We start from the raw sequence: 20,856 nt of genomic DNA, 5'->3' as shown, positions 1-20,856 counted from the left end.
CGGAGATTACCAAGACCAAGATTCAAGGCCCAGCTGCGCAAAAACTACTGGGAGAAGATCGAGACAAAGCATCAAGATCAACACCGAAGACAACCCTTGCCGGCAGCCGGCAAGGTGAAGGCCCGGCAAGCTCTCGCTAGCCCCCAGTGCTCCACCTCATCGAGTAGCTAATCACTAATTGATGAGGTGTCGAACCCGCAAGCAGTTAGGTGAGATTTGCCGGGCACGTGGCAACATGCTGAAAGAAGGTTAACCTTTAATGACACCGTCTAGAGAGTGTGTGATGTAAATAGGAGGTAGCTGGGCGAGAGGTGCAGAAGCCTTGCCGGGATTTCTCCTTCACATGACACCTAACGGAGTATTTAATGCTTTTGTCCTGAACTGATAAAATTAGGTATGATAACCCTGTTTGATATCTAGTCAATATGTAATGATTGTTTTACCACTGTGGTAACCCCTTTGAGCTATAAAAAGGAGGACTAGGGCAATTTTTACGAGGATCGAACCCTAGCACAACTTGCATGCATAGCTGCTCTCACTCTGCACCTTGCCGGGGAAAGCGCTCCTTGTACATGTGCCCATACACGTCCAATACACAAAGCAGGAGTAGGGTTTTATACCTCACGGTGGCCTGAACCTAGGTAAAAACCTTTGCATTTTCTCTTAATTTTGCTCTTTGTGCTTGTGCATTCCTTTAGCGGAACCACAAAGGGGCTAGATGGCCCCATAGATCGTCGTGCGCACGACAAGAACCAGCCATAGTCCCGGGCGAGCCACAATTTTGTCCCGGGTGAGCACACCGAGGTGTAACCTATATGATTTCATATCTAAAATTTACGATGCTACCTGCTCCTTATTGCACACACGAAACAGACTCGGACGTGAACTCTTGTAAGTCCACTTCCTATATGAACCATCACCTATTCCAATAGGACACATACTACTCTAGCTAATCCTAACTCGGACACCCGCATGCAACTGCAAGCCAACTCGTACACATATATACATCACTTTTTACATTCCAAACAGTTAAGTCACGTAACATGCAAACACGATTCCTAGCCGTACTAATCAACTTATCTAGAAACTTATTAATCTACTAGGCATTGTATGGATTATCGGATCAACAGGGAGATTGCTGCGTGAAGCGGAAGTAGATCGGGCGGAAGAAGCTTGCCGGATCGTGGGGAAGACCTGTACTTTAGGTCAGTTAATGACCCTAGGTACGTCGGTGGCGTAAGATTGTGGAGGAAGGGAACTGCAACAGAGTTGTTGTTTTTTTCTACAAAGAGAAAAAGATGTGTTTTTGACATCCCGTGAAAGATTTCACTCCAGACGCTTGGACGTGTGACAATGGGCAAGGGCTCCTAAGGATATCTCATCGAACGGCTATATATCTAATTGATACGGAGATTGTACGGATAGTTTGGGTTGTTTTTGAGGATTAACGTGGAGCATCGAATGGTGCATCCAATTAATCAATACAAGAGAATTAACGTGGAGACTCGAGTGGTGCATCCAATTACAAAATATAAGATAGGACCGTGCAATATGTCCTGGATTGCAGATACGTACAACAGTGCAGTTAATAATAGTGAAGTACCCCAATGTAGAGAAATTTGACTGCACCATTTCTGAACTCCATTTAGAGCACGACTTGTCATTTCATTTCTACAACAGAACAGCCCGCCACAAGTAGGCAGCAGGCTTCAAGAACAAGCCACGAAGGAAAGGAAACAAGAACAAGGGTGGACTTGTCCACCCGCTGCAAGCATGCACATCATCGTGGCCGCAGATTAGCATCCCATTGAGCATGTCCACAGCTTGGAAGACGCCCCCACCATTGCTTCTCTGAAATTGGGCAACCAACCAACGAATCATTACTTCGATCTGGATTTCAAGATTCCAGCATGTCCTACTGAGTTGCAGAAGCTGCTGGCGTTACCTTGTAATCCACAGCCAAGAAGTTAGCCCAACGGTTGCCGGCAGCAGCGTGGCATGTGTGGAGCACCTCCACGAGCCCTCGCGAGTGCTCCATACATGTTGACCCTTGGACCGGCCGCGAGCGGAAATAGTTCACAAGAACCAATGATTTACTTCTGTCGCTTAGGACAGCCGATTCCGAGCGATTGCGGCAGACACGAGAGTCCATTCCGACATCACCATCTTTGATAAGAGACAACCAACGTGTAAACTACTAGAGCAAATCATATTTATCTTGAGACATTAATTAAGTGAAGAGAATAAAAGTCTGAAGCTTAAACTCACACATGTTTTCGACCATATAGTTCCATTGGTAGGCAATTCCTTCACTTGACTCCTTGAATCGGTTGGAGGTGAAGACAACGAGACGCCGGTTCAGCCTGATCATGTCGCTGACACGGGGCCAGTCCTCCCCGTTCTGTGGCATCCTCGATGCCGGAAACCAGTACTTGGTGAGGCCTGTCTTGATAAACAGCTTGGAGAGGCCACGGTGAGACTTGACATAGTCCTCGAGGATGAGTGTCACCACCTCTGATGGGTTCATTACAAGAAAGGCCTCTATTTCTCTCATGGTACCTATGGCGGGCTCCTGCGTAAATAATTACCGGTCACATTAGGATATATATGATTCTGAAACATTTTAGTGGCCATCCATTCAGAATTTCATAGGACAAATCTGCTAACTCACAAAGGCGGTGGCGTCCTTGCACGTTCCTCCGTATGAATGGCACAACCATATGTCTTCCCGGAAGTCATATAGATCTAGCATCAGTGCTCTAACGCCATTCTGCCAAAAAGTGCCGTGTGTGGTTGCATTATTCAGAATCATACCGTAAAAATTTCAGAATCAACTGGCAAGCAGGAGTGGCTCTTACATTCAGTTGATCGTTGACCGAATCTTCCTGGTTGAACAATGTGAAGGTTGGGATATCTGTTATTGAGAATGAGTTGTGCGTCGTGAGGAACGCATACTTGTTGAATGGCAGTGAGTTGTCCTGGTGAATTGGTATTGTTAGCTTCAGGAATACTTGCTAGTTTATGTTTTCTTTTTTGGAAAAGGAGGTTGGAACCCCCGGCCTCTGCATTAATGTGATGCACATAGCCATTTATGTTAAAGTTGATTTAAGGCAGTAACACCATATGGGTAAGTATCTAGTACGTTATTTGTGGTATACTCACTGATATCAGTGGTATACTCACTGATATCTATGGTATCAACAAATTGTCAGTATAAAAAGAATAATCAAATGGCAAAACAAAAATGCACAACAGAACATACAACTGTGTCGAACGGGCTAGCGACTGTTGTCCGGACACATCTTTTACGGTTGCATCCAGTTCCAGTCCATTTGCGGCAAGATAGTCCCGACTTGCAGTTGGCATCTGAGTTACATCGATCCCCAACCTGCAAACTCGTTGACGAAAAGAATTGTGAAATTTTTGATGAGTTTAGAGTTTGCAATATACATTAACTAGTGAGAACGATAGACAGGATACCCGACAAACGCTTATATGTGTTGCAATAGAGGCTAACATGATTAAAAACAAGAGAAACATTGTCACTCCGCTATATTTACGTTCCTGCAGCGACTCTGAAAAGAACAAGATAACAGGTTGTCCAAGTTGAGGGATCGATGGCATTATCATAATCATTGATTCATTGGACCAAAAGGTTGGGAGATTACACATGGGCGTAGCGTACCTGGGGCTGGGTGGTGTGGAGGTCTTGATAATACACGCACCTTTCTTCAGACAATGAAAGCGCGGTAGCTCAGGAGTAAACTACTCCGGTGGCCACCACCGGACGGGAGGACGTGAACACGATGGCCACAACATAAGATGGTTCGGCGACGGCATGGTTTTTTGTGGTGGAAGACGGTGGTTGGGCGACAGCATGATTTTGTGTGGTCGTGCTGGGAGGCTATCATGTCAACGACGAATGCAACGGGTGCTGCCGCTGTAACCAAACAGGTGCCAAAGACCATCATGATGATGAACACCATGAAATAAGCTGCCAGCAAGAGAATGAAGAGCATGCCAGTGAGGAAATCTGAGAGGCCAGCGGAGCCGTCCTTCGCAGGAGCAGGAGGCGAGTTATCCGCAGACATGGCCACACCTAGCTTACATGTCAGCCATGAGAAGCTGGCGATGGCATTCTTGACAGCGATGAAGAGGCGGTGGCTTGCACTTTTCCCACTGCGCAGCTTGCATATCTGTATCGAGATGAGGATGGGGATGTGTTGAAGGTGAAGCTTACATATCAGCCATGAGATGGCAATATCCCCAACGTCAAAGGCCTTGCAGATTATGCGGAACATGGCCAGGAGTCTTGTTCTTAGACTCTTAGTCTACGGCGAGGGGGAGACGAGGAGGTGGTGGTGGATCACCCCGTCCGGACTTGGAGGTGGAACAAGTAAGGAGAAATGGTGTGGACTGTTAATGTGTTAGTAGAGTCTGAGCCGAAATAAAGATGGTTGGTGGCGTCAACGAAATATGATGTAGGAACGTGACTAGGAAGCAACGAAATTATTTGAGGACGTATTGTTAACTTTCCACGTTCCACAAAACTTCATCCTGTCATGTAATCCCTCTGTATAATATAAGAGCGTTTAGATCACTACTCCTTTCGATTAATTAAACATAACAAAAATATTTCGATGTTGAGTAGGAAACACACCGCATACATATGATATGGGGGTGCTGTGCTCATTGTTACTTTCTCATAAAATACTACTACCACTGGTCGCAGTTTCCCGTCTCCTTCAACAATCTAGGTTGGTACCACGTCAACTTTGGTTTTTTAGTCACCTTTTCCTCCGAGGAATAATCTCACGCTGTCACACCACCTGCATCTGCATGGCCCCGCCACCATTGAATATGGCGCTTTGCTCACACTGCTTTCGACATTGCATCGCTCAAGTCGCCTGATGGGCCGCGTTACGAAGCTTGATGCACAAATTCATTTGCCAAAAAAAAGAGCTCTTGCTACGGTTGGATAGCGGCCTCCCGCATCCATGTCTGTGGACGGATGCGAAAGGAAATTTACGGGTCGCCGTTGGAGATGCCCTTACTACTGAAATTGCGTGCCTATCCAACTACAACAATATACTATATATAAATACTTGTACACTTGATGGCCATTCGAGTTCACATCTGAGCTTAGTGCTCAAAGCATCTCCAGCCGTTGGCCCCCCAGGAGGCGCCTAAAATCGCCGCCTGGGGGAGCCGGCACAAAAAGCCGGCCAAACTTTCGGCGACGTTCGGTTAAACACGGCTAAATTCGACCAAACTTCGGCGAGTTCATACATATTTAAAATATTTTACAGAAAAGAAAAAAACGCTACTAGGCCCGCCGTCACCCTCGCCGCTCCCCGCCGCCTGCCGCCCTTGAAGCTCTACACGCCGAACTGCGCATAGAAGTCGTCGTCGTCATCGTCCTCGTCGTCGCTGCTGCCACCGCCGTCGTCGTCGTCGCCTCCTCCGCAACCGCCGTCGTCGCCTCCTCCACGGCCGTCGTCCCTGCTGCACCCCTCCCCAGGTTGGCGCGGCGGATTGGACGGTCCGGGGGCGTCCTCGTCCTCATCGCTGTCGAGGATCGCCACACCGTGCTCGTCCTCGCGCCCATGCCAGCGGGCGGCTATCTCCTCCAGGTAGTCGTCCCGCGCCCACTTTAGGGCCTCCTCGTCGGAGAAGCCGCGCCGGGCTATGACCTCGTACTCCGCGGGGAGGCCGGGCTCCGCCTTCGGCCTGACGAGGACGAGGCGTCCAGAGGTGGGGGGGAGTCGGCGATGCGGACGCCGGAGCTGCGGGTGTCGTGGCTGACCAGCGTGTCCAGGGGCTCCGTCTTGACGCGGCCGAGGCAGGGAGAGCTTGTCGAGCGGCCGGACGAGGAGGACGCCCCCAGATCCATGTGCCTCGGTGTTCACGAGCTCCCACGCCGGCGGGAGAAGGACAGTGGAGCGGGGTACTCCAGCCTGGGCGTGTTGCCGCCCTTGATGTGCTTGAGCACGGCCTCCAACGTGCGGCCGGGCACGCCCCACCATCGGCGGCGGCCTTCAGAGTTGAGCCTCCCGGAGGGCACGACGCCGTTGGTGGCCTCGAGCTACGCGGCGTGACGGCGACAGAAGTAGGCCTCCCACAGTTGGCTGTCGGGGACGTACCGTGGACCTTCCCTCGCCGCCTGCGGCAGAGAGGCGCAGATACGCACGATCTCCGCATGCCGGGCCGCTCCGGTGGGCGGCGGTGGCACCGGGAGCCTGCCGGCGCTGATCCTCCACGCCCCGAGCACCCGCATGTCCGGCGGGACCGGGTACTCGGCCTCAAAGAGGAGCCGCACTTCGTCCTCGTGAAGGTGGTGGCGGCCGAAGCCGTTCGCCGCCGCGCCGTCGCCTTGGAAACGATCGCCCATGGGTGAACTGGAGACGGCGAGAGGAGAGGGAGGAACGGGGAGGAATGGGCGTCGGCGATGGAGAGTCTGTGGGTCACCGGCGCGCTGGGGGGCGGCTTATATAGGCGGAGGCGCCGCGCGTACGCGTGGCCGCCGTGTATACGCGTAGCGGGCGAGGGACGCGCGTCGTCCGGTCTTCACTGCAACGCCCATGAGGTATCAATGGAGGCTGACCGGCACCGCAGCGCGCGGCAGCTTTGGCATTGATTCGCCACAGGAACCGAGGCGGTGAGGACGACGAAGCGGCGAGAAGAGCCGAGTCGCTGCCAAGGAGGGCCAGCCGGTTTTCGCGCCAAAAACGTTTCGGCCGGCACCCCCAAGCGCCCCCAGCGCGTCGGGTTCGGCTTGCGCCCGCCGGCGCTGATTTCGGCCCAAGCCGGCGAAAAACAGGCTTCTGGGGACGCGACTGGGACATTTTTTCGGCGCCGGCGCGAAAAAATTGCCCGAGGAGGCCGTTGTGGGGGCGCGGCTGGAGATGCTCTCGGTGGCAGTTTCAAGGATGCATCGGCCTATGTATCCCGAGACAGTAGGTAGGTATCACGTGAACTTTGCTTTTTTTTTTTTGCTCAGTCACAGTTTTAAGGATGCATCGGCCTATGTATCCTGAGAAAGTAAGTAGGTATCACGTGAACTTTGGGTTTTTAATTGCCTGCCTTTTTCTCCCAGGAATAATCTCATGTTGCCACCCCATGCACTTGCATCCTCATGCATGCTCTCGCGCTCAGCTTTGTGCTGGCCGCCACCTACTGTTGTCAATAGGCATGCCTTGGTGGGACCCAATATAGCCTTATTCCCGGCAAATTATCTTGACTCAATGCGAGCATCAGCTCATGCACGGTGGAATCTGATACGATTAGTGGGGGATAAGAAGGAATCATTGATAACATCACATCGGTTACAACCATAACCATAATCTAGAGTAGTACGCATGCATGGTGGGTGGGTGAGGAGTAATATGATCGGCATTACTGTGAGCAGCTACAAGACGGAGCCACAGGCTAGGCTGATAGTATATATATGTGCCTTTTGCACGCCTTTATCATCAAAAGTTGTGTGTACACCTTAAAAAAAGTTGTGTGTACAGTAGTGAATCTGCATATGCGGTGCGCTCATTGTCAGCGGAAGGGACGATATCCACGCGAGCTAGTGGAGTGAACATAGTTGTTGACTAGCTATTTTATTTTTAGGAGTTCCCTTCAATCTAGCAAGAAATCCTTACTATCGGAAGTCCTACAATTTTAACGCAATTTTATCGCAAATAATTTTATTGCTGCTTTTCATCCAATGTTGAACTAACCAATGTCACATGTTGCCGCTGGCGCCAGGAACTTCCCCTCGCACAGGCCATAGGCCCATAGCACGTGCACCCGATGTGGGAGGCCCGAGCCCAGTTCTGGTCCTACATCATCAAATCTTAGAGCATTACTAGTAGAACCCTCAAATCCTCAAACCCTCACTAGCGTTTTAGGGTCCAAAAATGAATTTTTTGTGCACTTTTACGGGTTGAAAAACAGGGGCAAAGATTAGAACCCTCAAACCCAACCCTTATAACGGAATATTCCCCATGAACGACGTTGTCGTTGCGCGCGGGAGGTTGACGGGGTGGCCGCCGGCGACGGGGACGACTAGTAGCGGCGGTCGCGGGCGTGGGCGCGGGAGTTGGGAGGATTTTTCCCTCCCGCGCGAGGATAACCGCCAAATGAGGGTTGGGGTAGGTTTTGCTCCCCAACCCTTACTTTTGAGGATTGGGAGAGGGTATGAGGGTTGGACCTTTAAAAAAATTTGAGGGTTTGAGGGTTAAGGGGTTCTAGTCTACGGCTTTTTTTCGACGAAAACTGTAAAAAAGCAGTAATTTTTAGGGATTTGAGGGTTTGAGGGCTCTACTAGTAATGCTCTCTTAGGCATGACCTGAGCCCTTGAAGCTCCATTCCCACATCAAACCGTTAGGCTACTACTGTACTTACTCTGTTTCAGAAACTTCAAATCGTGTGTCCTTCCCACAAGCAGGCCCATTTCAACTTGGTTGTAGTCTGAAACTACCACAAGAGACTAGCTAGTCTGAACCCATCAGAGGAGGCTCCTTGTCCAAGCTAAGCCTAATTTATTCTCAAATGTACAGCCTACATCTACAAGTGCTGGAAAGGGTCACTTACTCTGAAATGCTAACCCATCAAAGGAGGCCAAGAAATCTGCCCTGCAACCTCCTACAGCAAACTAGCTACGTAATACATTTCTATTTGCTTTTGAAAAATGAGACCATCTGCCTGCCTATTTGGTATTCAGACGGGCTAAGATAATTTCTATTTTTTCTAGGTACGCGCCATTTGGTATTGGGAGAAACAGAGAGTTAGGGAAACCAGCAAACAAAGAGAGCACAAGCAGAAACCACAGACGGAGCTAACAACAAAAACTACAGACCAAACATATTCCAGACTTATTATGCGTCAAAACACACAAAATGTATATAAAAATACAACGTCTGGTAGGTGCACAACTTGGGAGTCTAAACAGAGTTGGATATGGTGGGGAAACCTTCTCCAGGACAAAAACCCTACCATATTCAAATCCTTCTCCCTAATAGTACTGAGGACACCCACATAAGACACTATTGTTTCAGAAGTTACAACAACTTTGCTCCGATTGTGCAAACTGGGAACTGATAGTTATCAGCACAAATATGGATTACAGATTAATGGAACAGAACCATAATATGGATTACAGATGGAATAGTCCCGTTGTCCTCGGGTCTTCCAACTTCCATGTAGTCCAGCCATTGGTTCCAGCTCGATCGCCTGTCACATAGTCCTCCTTGTACTTGAAGAAGAAAACATGGTCAGAAAGCAAATTTGGCTCCCCAAATAAAGCAAAGCAAATTTGAGAAATAAAAAGGGAGAGTTTCTACTAAACCCGCACAGAACGGCAGCACTAGCTAGTACATCTACAGGTTAGCAACTTCTTTCAAAACATGGTCACATGTATGGAATTACTCAAAACATCAGGATTCTATACGGGCTAATTAAGCATGGGAACTAACAAGCAGAAAAAAGACATATATGATACAATACAGGTAGGTGTGTTCAACAAGTTCGGCGTACTTCAGTAATAATGATACAAGTTGAATTTTTACTGCACAATGCATGAGTTATTTCCAGTATATAGGGTATTTCGAACAACAGAGAAGTAAAAGCTGGACAGAAAACAAATGCTAGCACAAATACCTTTGGCGGGGCCACCTATTGATCTGGTCCGCTTCCTCTAACTTTGGACACCCCCTGACCTCCACCTCCTTTATATTTGCAACCACCTCTGCTCCACCAATTGAAACTAGGTCTTGACATTTCTTAATCACCAATTTCTCGAGTGATACAAGATAATTGTGCCAAACGTTGCCTGGAATGGATTTTATTCCGTTGCATCCTTCAATTTCAAGTGAGACGAGGGATGTGAGGTTCTCTATGCAGCTGGGAATACATGGAGAGATATCCCCACATTCGTTTAAGCGTAGGCTTTGGAGGCATGATGGCAACACAAAACCTGTTCGCCACTTGAGACTTGTGCACTCATCAACCACCAGATGTTTCAGATAGGGAAACCATTCAGCTGGCAGGGACTTTAACTCCGAACAACAACAGCTGATTTCAATTTTCTCAATAGCAGGTAGATGCTCTTGTGTTACCAGGTCATCAAGGGTTGGCAATTTACGACAGTCACTAAATTTTATGACTTTAAGGGACGAGAATGCTCCAATTCTGCTAGTGCCCGCGGGAACGGACCTATTAGAGGAGTCTCTAATAGATGCAAGAGATTCACACCAAATATGCAGCTCTCGTAGTGCTGGAAGACTCCACGTTTGCAGTTGGATGGATGTGACAGACTTGCATGCTAAAGTAAATTTAGTGAGAGAGCAGCAGTCGATATTGCAAAAGAGACCAGAATCCCGTAGGCCGAGCTGCTTAAGGGACCGAGAAACCAATCTCTGGAGGTGGATGTTTTTACATCGGGATACGTACAGTGCTTCAAGTAAATGCAAATCCCCAAATTTTTCAGTTGGTATTGATGCTAACATGTTGCAATCTCCAATTACAATTTTCTTGATGCCTGGTACATAACCTCGATGCAGAAAATCTTCGAGGCATGATATATTTTTGCACCCTTCAATTCTTACGTCTGTGAGGGACTGGAATGCGGGTATTTCATTTAAGTTTATGTTGTTGATTCCATCACAACTTTCCAAAGTGAGTGATTCTAAACTTGGCAAGTTTTGTGGCTGAAACCAGCTTGGGAGTGAGGAATCGCCATAATTCTGGAGGAGCAGAGACTTGAGACTGGTAGGAGGTTGTAGAACTTCAAGCACTTCTCTGTTCTTAGGCTGATGAGAAGCTTATATGATGGTTGGAATTAGCGGGTCCCAGGGCGAATGCATATTCAATGTCAACCTATCAAGATATTTCTTATTTTTCAGTTCAGCTTCAGCTGCCTGATCCTTACTTAGGATGCCAACATTATTTATCACCAAATACCCGTGAATTCGGTTCAGATTCTTTACTGACATAACTCCTTGCTCCTCTTTATTGGCCGAGTCAAGAGTTAATCCTATTGATTCGAGTTTCTCCAAACTGATCAACTTCCCAAAGTCGCCGGGAATTTCCAGGTTGCATTTCTTGGCATATAAAATCTGCATATAATATAGCAAACAGAAAGTTGAAGGAATTTTCTTCAAAGAACAAGCTCTGGAGATTTCAAGGTACCGAAGATGCTTCCAGTTGCCAATATTATCTGGTAACTTATCTGCAGAGGCACAAGACATCACACGCAAACGGAGAAGTTCAGTACACCAGCGACCCATTACAATAACTGCATTTCTTCCTAAACTCTTCTTGCAAATTAGGGTACGCAGCTTTGTGTACTTGCATAAGCTCAGCAAGTTGGATCTGTCAAAATCACTGCTAGGGAGTACGTAGAAATGACGAACCTTCTGGGGAATTTTATTAAAGACACTCTTATTTCGTAAGATGAAGCAGTCATACTCCGACACTTTTTGTGCCATGTCATGCAATAAGTCATGGATCACGTATCGATCACTAATCTTTTGAAAGAAAGACCGTGCTACAAGGTCTTCAAAATACTGACAGCCAATATTTTGAATTGGAGGTACAAAGCACAGAATGCGAAGCATTGCTTCAAATAGAATGGTAAATATATGTAGCTCAACCGAAGGGCAGGTAAAATGTCAGTCTCCTTTTGTTCCAACTCCCACAGTTCACTCTCAAGTATAGACTTCCAATGTGACACTTCAGGAATTGCTTTCAACATGCGTCCCAGAGTAATGGTAGCCAAAGGAGAGCCCTTCAATTTAGGAAGTATACTTTCACCAATGCACTCCAAGTCAGGATAATTTCTACAATCCTCAGATCCAAACATGCATAATTTGAAGAATTCCCTAAAGGCATCATCATTTAGACCATCTAATGTAACAGACTCATTTGTGCACACCCCCTTGGTAACATTTTCACATCTAGTTGTGACCAACATCGCACTTCCCTCTTGGACACCGCAAAAAGGTGCACAAAACTTCTCCCAACACCGCCCATTATCCTTCAAGGCATCATCCCACACATCATCAAGGACAATCAATAACCTTTTATTGTTCACGTGCTTCTTCAGAGCATTTTGAAGAGATTCCAAACTACTCTCAGTAGTTGCCTCTTTTCCAGTAAAGGATTGTATGACCTCTTTAGTTAACCTCTTAACATCAAAGTCATCTGAGACACAAATCCTAATTCTCTTCTCAAACTGTGAATGAACTTGTTGATGGTTGATGATATGCTGGGCCAATGTAGTCTTTCCGACACCACCAATTCCACCTATCACGAAAACAGGAAGACTTGATTCATTATTGACATGGTTGCTTGTTGATGCATTGATTGGACTAGTTGCTCTCTTGCATTCAAGTACATTGAGAAATCCCAAGACTTGCTTCAGCTCCTTGTCATGACCCAAGAATATATTTTTTCTCTTTTCCGATAAAGAGGAGATGTTCTCTGGCCTGACTAATCTGTCAAAGCGTTGTACAATTCCACGAAGCCCCTCAAGCTCACCCGAAAGACGATTCAACCTCAACTGGATGCCATCTAGTTTGTTGAAGCTGCCTTGGATGACGGTATCTGAGAATTCAATGAAAGGTGACTGGCTTGCATTGCCCTCCACTTGCACCTTCTTCTCATACCATCCGAACTCATCAAGAAGATCCTCGGCATCAGACACTGCATCCTTGAGATTCGGAAGGACGCTTGCCACAAGGTCGTCATGGCTCCTCCACTCTGCTTTATTAATGAGGTCATACATTGCAGGGAGAGTTTCCCTGAGACATTGCAGGCCACTCTCCAACTCCAGTACACGACCCTTGAGATCTTGCTTCTGTGCACCACTCCATTGCGAGTGCAGGGATGAAATGGCAGATTTGGTCCACTGCCAGAAAGTGGCACACTCATTGGCGATACGGATGGTCACGATGGCAGTAGATAAGCTCATGGTGGCTGGAGTCTGGAACAACAACAGCTGATTTCAATTTTCTCAATAGCAGGTAGATGCTCTTGTGTTACCAGGTCATCAAGGGTTGGCAACTTACGACAGTCACTAAATTTTATGACTTTAAGGGACGAGAATGCTCCAATTCTGCTAGTGCCCGCGGGAACGGACCTATTAGAGGAGTCTCTAATAGATGCAAGAGATTCACACCAAATATGCAGCTCTCGTAGTGCTGGAATACTCCACGTTTGCAGTTGGATGGATGTGACAGACTTGCATGCTAAAGTAAATTTAGTGAGAGAGCAGCAGTCGATATTGCAAAAGAGACCAGAATCCCGTAGGCCGAGCTGCTTAAGGGACCGAGAAACCAATCTCTGGAGGTGGATGTTTTTACATCGGGATACGTACAGTGCTTCAAGTAAATGCAAATCCCCAAATTTTTCAGTTGGTATTGATGCTAACATGTTGCAATCTCCAATTACAATTTTCTTGATGCCTGGTACATAACCTCGATGCAGAAAATCTTCGAGGCTTGATATATTTTTGCACCCTTCAATTCTTACGTCTGTGAGGGACTGGAATGCGGGTATTTCATTTAAGTTTATGTTGTTGATTCCATCACAACTTTCCAAAGTGAGTGATTCTAAACTTGGCAAGTTTTGTGGCTGAAACCAGCTTGGGAGTGAGGAATCGCCATAATTCTGGAGGAGCAGAGACTTGAGACTGGTAGGAGGTTGTAGAACTTCAAGCACTTCTCTGTTCTTAGGCTGATGAGAAGCTTATATGATGGTTGGAATTAGCGGGTCCCAGGGCGAATGCATATTCAATGTCAACCTATCAAGATATTTCTTATTTTTCAGTTCAGCTTCAGCTGCCTGATCCTTACTTAGGATGCCAACATTATTTATCACCAAATACCCGTGAATTCGGTTCAGATTCTTTACTGACATAACTCCTTGCTCCTCTTTATTGGCCGAGTCAAGAGTTAATCCTATTGATTCGAGTTTCTCCAAACTGATCAACTTCCCAAAGTCACCGGGAATTTCCAGGTTGCATTTCTTGGCATATAAAATCTGCATATAATATAGCAAACAGAAAGTTGAAGGAATTTTCTTCAAAGAACAAGCTCTGGAGATTTCAAGGTACCGAAGATGCTTCCAGTTGCCAATATTATCTGGTAACTTATCTGCAGAGGCACAAGACATCACACGCAAACGGAGAAGTTCAGTACACCAGCGACCCATTACAATAACTGCATTTCTTCCTAAACTCTTCTTGCAAATTAGGGTACGCAGCTTTGTGTACTTGCATAAGCTCAGCAAGTTGGATCTGTCAAAATCACTGCTAGGGAGTACGTAGAAATGACGAACCTTCTGGGGAATTTTATTAAAGACACTCTTATTTCGTAAGATGAAGCAGTCATACTCCGACACTTTTTGTGCCATGTCATGCAATAAGTCATGGATCACGTATCGATCACTAATCTTTTGAAGGAAAGACCGTGCTACAAGGTCTTCAAAATACTGACAGCCAATATTTTGAATTGGAGGTACAAAGCACAGAATGCGAAGCATTGCTTCAAATAGAATGGTAAATATATGTAGCTCAACCGAAGGGCAGGTAAAATGTCAGTCTCCTTTTGTTCCAACTCCCACAGTTCACTCTCAAGTATAGACTTCCAATGTGACACTTCAGGAATTGCTTTCAACATGCGTCCCAGAGTAATGGTAGCCAAAGGAGAGCCCTTCAATTTAGGAAGTATACTTTCACCAATGCACTCCAAGTCAGGATAATTTCTACAATCCTCAGATCCAAACATGCATAATTTGAAGAATTCCCTAAAGGCATCATCATTTAGACCATCTAATGTAACAGACTCATTTGTGCACACCCCCTTGGTAACATTTTCACATCTAGTTGTGACCAACATCGCACTTCCCTCTTGGACACCGCAAAAAGGTGCACAAAACTTCTCCCAACACCGCCCATTATCCTTCAAGGCATCATCCCACACATCATCAAGGACAATCAATAACCTTTTATTGTTCACGTGCTTCTTCAGAGCATTTTGAAGAGATTCCAAACTACTCTCAGTAGTTGCCTCTTTTCCAGTAAAGGATTGTATGACCTCTTTAGTTAACCTCTTAACATCAAAGTCATCTGAGACACAAATCCTAATTCTCTTCTCAAACTGTGAATGAACTTGTTGATGGTTGATGATATGCTGGGCCAATGTAGTCTTTCCGACACCACCAATTCCACCTATCACGAAAACAGGAAGACTTGATTCATTATTGACATGGTTGCTTGTTGATGCATTGATTGGACTAGTTGCTCTCTTGCGTTCAAGTACATTGAGAAATCCCAAGACTTGCTTCAGCTCCTTGTCATGACCCAAGAATATATTTTTTCTCTTTTCCGATAAAGAGGAGATGTTCTCTGGCCTGACTAATCTGTCAAAGTGTTGTACAATTCCACGAAGCCCCTCAAGCTCACCCGAAAGACGATTCAACCTCAACTGGATGCCATCTAGTTTGTTGAAGCTGCCTTGGATGACGGTATCTGAGAATTCAATAAAAGGTGACTGGCTTGCATTGCCCTCCACTTGCACCTTCTTCTCATACCATCCGAACTCATCAAGAAGATCCTCGGCATCAGACACTGCATCCTTGAGATTCGGAAGGACGCTTGCCACAAGGTCGTCGTGGCTCCTCCACTCTGCTTTATTAATGAGGTCATACATTGCAGGGAGAGTTTCCCTGAGACATTGCAGGCCACTCTCCAACTCCAGTACACGACCCTTGAGATCTTGCTTCTGTGCACCACTCCATTGCGAGTGCAGGGATGAAATGGCAGATTTGGTCCACTGCCAGAAAGTGGCACACTCATTGGCGATACGGATGGTCACGATGGCAGTAGATAAGCTCATGGTGGCTGGAGTCTGGACATCTATTTTTCATCCTTCAAGCAAATAATGGACGTAATTAGCATCGCGTTCATAAATTTTGCAGTCAGAGTATTTAACAAGCAGACTATTTATAAACAACAACCCGACTATGATATGTTTTCACCAAAAATTCACATGGAATTAGTTTCAACAGATACGTTAGCAAGTTAGAGGAACACATGAACTGAAAATAAACTAGTCTTTTACAATTATTAACAAAGAGTAAAAGATACTTTACTTTGACTAAAAATCATATACGCTGGGCTATTCAAGTGAGATTTATTCACATATGTATGTGAGAGAAAGAGCCTGTGCAGGAACAAATGGAACATGTGCAATATAATGGAGTTTAAACATGAAAGAGATGCCCCTAATTTAATGAATTTACGCGACTCTGGAAGCAGTACATGAAAAAACCAAATCATATTCACCACCTACTTCACATCTTCATAACAGCGTGTTCTGTTCCGCTTCCTCTCCGCTCTAGTTCTGTCTTCCTCAGCTTTGCTGAATTTCCTTCAAAAAAGAAGGTTTCTTATAAGCTAAAACAGCTCAGTGGATTCTAGTTCTAACAACAAACAGAAACAAAAACAAAAAATGGTACGTGGAACGCAGAAGGAGAAATCAGGATGTAGAAGAAAGCAAAAGGTTCAAGAGGGGGCTGCTCACCTTGATTGGTGCTGCTTGGCGTGGACGAGCGCTCACTGTCAAAAGCAATGCAGGAGAGAAATGAAGCTAACAGCCCTCACAGGAGGGGAGCCTAACAAGCTACAGGAGTCAACCCTCACAGCTTCTGGGAAGCTTCCAGGAAGAAGCAAGCCATGATCATGGGTGAGCTCACAGCTTTGTTCGCTTGCTGTTGCATATCATAAATTCATGATGCTACCTGCTCCTTGTTGTTATGCTAAATTCATTATGCTACCTGTTCCTTATTGCTCACAAAATTCATGATGCTACCTGCTCCTTGTTGCATACAAAATGCTGGGAAGCTTCCACGAAGAAGCAACCATGGTCCCGGGTGAGCTCACAGCTTTGTCCGCTTGCCGGTGCACCAGGTTGTAATGCTATGGTCACATATCTTAAATTGTTGATGCTACCTACTTCTTGTTTCATACTTTAGATCATATACTTTTCTCCCAGGTGTCTCTAGCATTAACGAATAGAATAGACTAAGCGAGCGGAATACAGACATCCTCGATGACGCGTATACTGTGTGAAAGCAAGAAAATTAATACCCCGCAGCAAGGCAAAACAGACAAATGAAGAAGTATTATCCCTGTAAGCCAGCTGTAATACACGCAAATTTAAATTCAGAAGCCTGTTACTGCATCTGTACTGTATTAATATGAAAAAAAGGGTACCATAGTCGCCAAATGACCTTCATACATGGAAAAGAAATCAAATCGTGAATCTGGTAGAAGAAAGGCGTCGATGAGTGTTTGCTGTCAAAAGTGCAGTGGCATCATCAGCAGGAGAAGGAGAGAAATGAACCGAGCAATGTTGGATGAGAGGCAGGAGTGATCAACAAGGAGTCAGCCTTCACAGCTTCTGGGGAACTTCAAGGAAGAACCAGCCATGGTCGCGGTTGAGCTCACAGCTTTGTCCGCTTGCCGGTGCACCCATGTGTAAGCTATAGTATCATTTCTTAACTTTATGACGCTACCTGTTCCTTAATGCATTCTTAATCACATTCAGGATTCTACCTGCTCCCTTGTTGCATATCATAAATTATACTCCCTCCGTCCAAAAAAACTTGTCATCAAAATAGACAAAAAGGAATGTATCTAGAATTAAAATACATCTAGATACATCCCCTTTTATTCATTTTGATGACAAGTATTTTCGGACGGAGGGAGTACGTATTAGTATTGCTTATGTCTATATCTGGAGAAAAGAGTTATGCTCTGCTTGTAAATGAAAGCAGAGGATGCTAGTCCAGGAGCAACAGAAATGGGCAATCAAATACTCCCTCCGTCCGAAAAAGCTTGTCCCTCGAAATGGATGTATCTAGCACCAATTTAATGCTAGATACATCCATTTGAGGAAAAAGCTTGGAACCTCTGCTGACTGCTGCACAGTGCACTAGTCCCTTCTGAAATGATCTATAACCTCAAGAACATGTGCAGCTTCTCATAGCAAGCAGCCTGAGGCCTGAAGCCAGCTCTGTCACATGTGCACACTGCAATAAATTCCTTTGGAAATAATCTATCCATCCTGGAAAACAAGTGCAGCTTTCTGTTAGCTTGATTACAACCTGGAATAAATAATTATAATTACTGCGCTCTTCTGAATTAAACCTGTTAATCCAGAAACCTCACAAGGCAGCAACAGTCAAGTTATAATATTGGTTGCAACAATCAAAGAATTAAACCATATCCTCGAAGCTAACCATAGCATAATATAAAATCTGGGCAAGCAAGCCCTGCAGACTAATTAAACCATATCCTCTTCTTTTCTGGCAATTATGCTAGCCTGCAAGATAAAACTAAAATATCCATACATAGACAGCCTTAAGAACATATCCTCTTCTCAGAGATCAAAAATAGATGCTTAAGAACATTATTACTAATTGTTCAAACTAATCCTAGCCGACTCTGGTCAAGGCAAACCCAACATAGAAGAGTGGTCTGAACCTTCCTTGCATCTCTATGCACCGGCTAATCTACCTTAGAGCTAGTACCTCTGCTGCTGCTGCCTTTTTTTTCCGAATGAGAAACATGTGCAGCCTTTCATAGAAAGTGGCCAGAAGTCTGAAGCCAGTTCCGTTGCAGTTTGATCATCACAAGGCAACAAGAAAGTCGCAAACCAACCTCTTGTGTTCATTTAGTTATAAATCCTCCTCCCTGAAACTTTAGGCAAGCTCCACTCCTACATCAAACTTTAGGCTGGAGAAAAGTGCAGTAAGATGTAAGAGTTAAACACGACCGTGTAATAGGTGTCCGTGTAGGATTAGAAAAGTAAGCTGAGTTCTAGTAGGATTACTAGTCCGAGTCAAGTATCTAGTCCCTACATGGACGTGTATATAAGCACCGGCAAGGCTGCTTTGTACACCACAACGAAAAGAGCAATAAACCATGAGCGACAAGCTCCTGTAGCTATCACCAAAATCAGTTTTCCTCTGTACTAGTTTACGTTCGCAAGTTCACGAGTGTTCCGCCGAGAGAGTCGCTCCGTCGATCAAGTTCGTATCGATCCTGTACGGCGTGCACGTAGTGCTAGCTAGCTACAAAATCCATCAAGCTGCTTGCTTGCTTGCTTGCTAGCTTTGCACAAACGTGTTTCAGCTCCTGGTGAATTGATCTAGCGATCAAAAGCCAACATAAGAGTGGTGCTCTGCTGGTACGTAAAAGAAAGCACAAATGGGCAAAATCAATAGCTTAGTTCCTTTCAATAATTAATTAAAGGCATCAAATGCTTTTTGGCTGGTAAATATGCCTGTTCATTGTTCAAACTAATCTCGATTGTGGACAGGCAGGCAGATGCAGTGCTGTGATCAATGATCATGCATGCTACAACCACAAGCCAAGACAAACAAAAAAGAGCTAGTCTGAACCCTGCTACAAACCTACGTATATACTGTATTAGTGAGCTAAAGTACACTGCCTTAGCTAGCTCGGCTTCAGACTGCAATAAATTCCTTCTGAAATCAAGTGTAGCTTTCTGTTATGTTGGTTGCTGCTTCGAATAAACAATCATACTTACCGCGCTCTTTTGAATTAAACCTGTTAATCCAGAAACCTCACAAGGCAATAGTCAAGTGATAATCTTGGTTGCAATCAACGTAGCATAAGCCCTAAGTGCAGAGACGATGACGAAGAGGCTCAATGCTCCGCACGTTGGTTAGCTTCAAGCCTTGAGGAAAACGGTAGACTGCACAGAGCTATGTGCAGTGCAGTTGACACTATTCCGAAAGACTTGAAGCAAATTAACAAGCATTGCACCTCTTTTTTATTTTTAATGACTTATTACAACTCAGAAATAAAAAGAAAAAAATTAATATAGCAGAAAAGAAAAAAAAACTATATAGAAAACTACTCAGAAATGAATTGAAGCAAAAAATAGTTGTGATTAACTGTACTAAAAAAGGAGCATAGATGCTTATTTTTAATGACTTGTTACAACTCAGAAATAAAAAGAAGAAAAAATAGTTGTGATTAACTTTACTAAAATATGAGCATAGATGCTTATTTTTAATGACTTATTACAATTCAAAAATAAATAGAAGAAAAAATAGTTATGATTAACTTTACTAAAAAATGAGCATAGATGCTTATTTTTAATGACTTATTACAACTCAGAAATAAAAAGAAAAAAATAAATATAGCAGAAAAGAAAAAAACTATATAGAAAACTACTCAGAAATGAATTGAAGCAAAAAATAGTTGTGATTAACTGTACTAAAAAATGAGCATAGATGCTTATTTTTAATGACTTATTACAACTCAGAAATAAAAAGAAAAAAATAAATATAGCAGAAAAGAAAAAAAACTATATAAAAAACTACTCAGAAATGAATTGAAGGAAAAAATATTTGTGATTAAATGTACTAAAAAAGGAGCATAGATGCTTATTTTTAATGACTTATTACAACTCAAAAATAAAAAGAAGAAAAAATAGTTGTGATTAACTTTACTAAAATATGAGCATAAATGCTTATTTTTAATGACTTATTACAATTTAAAAATAAATAGAAGAAAAAATAGTTATGATTAACTTTACTAAAAAATGAGCATAGATGCTTATTTTTAATGACTTATTACAACTCAGAAATAAAAAGAAAAAAATAAATATAACAGAAAAGAAGAAAAAAAAATATATAAAAAGCTACTCAGAAATGAGCATAGATGCGCTTATAGAGGAAATTCAAATTAAATTCATAACAAATTTCAAGAGAAATTCGTATGAATTTAACGTAAATTCCCTATATAAGGGCATCTATTTTCATTTTCAG

The 20,856-nt window shown here is 44.5% G+C and overlaps 1 protein-coding gene and 2 pseudogenes across 1 annotated transcript; all 3 read right to left on the bottom strand.

Moving 5' to 3' along the window:
* Positions 1-1,671: 1,671 nt before the first annotated feature.
* LOC123158822 (PI-PLC X domain-containing protein At5g67130-like) lies at positions 1,672-4,301 on the bottom strand. The gene is made up of 7 exons (XM_044576656.1): positions 3,966-4,301; positions 3,263-3,388; positions 2,859-2,978; positions 2,672-2,770; positions 2,269-2,572; positions 1,946-2,166; positions 1,672-1,851 (listed from the first exon to the last, which is right to left on the bottom strand). The coding sequence occupies exons 1-7, from the start codon at positions 4,299-4,301 to the stop codon at positions 1,672-1,674; spliced, it is 1,386 nt and encodes a 461-aa protein (XP_044432591.1).
* Positions 4,302-9,011: 4,710 nt separating this feature from the next.
* On the bottom strand, positions 9,012-12,987 carry LOC123155750 (putative disease resistance RPP13-like protein 1; annotated as a pseudogene).
* A 746-nt stretch (positions 12,988-13,733) lies between these two features.
* On the bottom strand, positions 13,734-16,745 carry LOC123155749 (putative disease resistance RPP13-like protein 1; annotated as a pseudogene).
* Between the last annotated feature and the right edge of the window lie 4,111 nt (positions 16,746-20,856).

The sequence above is a fragment of the Triticum aestivum genome, chromosome 7B (assembly GCF_018294505.1).
Source record: "Triticum aestivum cultivar Chinese Spring chromosome 7B, IWGSC CS RefSeq v2.1, whole genome shotgun sequence".
Classification (NCBI taxonomy): domain Eukaryota; kingdom Viridiplantae; phylum Streptophyta; class Magnoliopsida; order Poales; family Poaceae; genus Triticum; species Triticum aestivum.
Note: the sequence above shows the minus strand (reverse complement) of the source record. Positions and strands in the feature narration are given on the sequence as shown.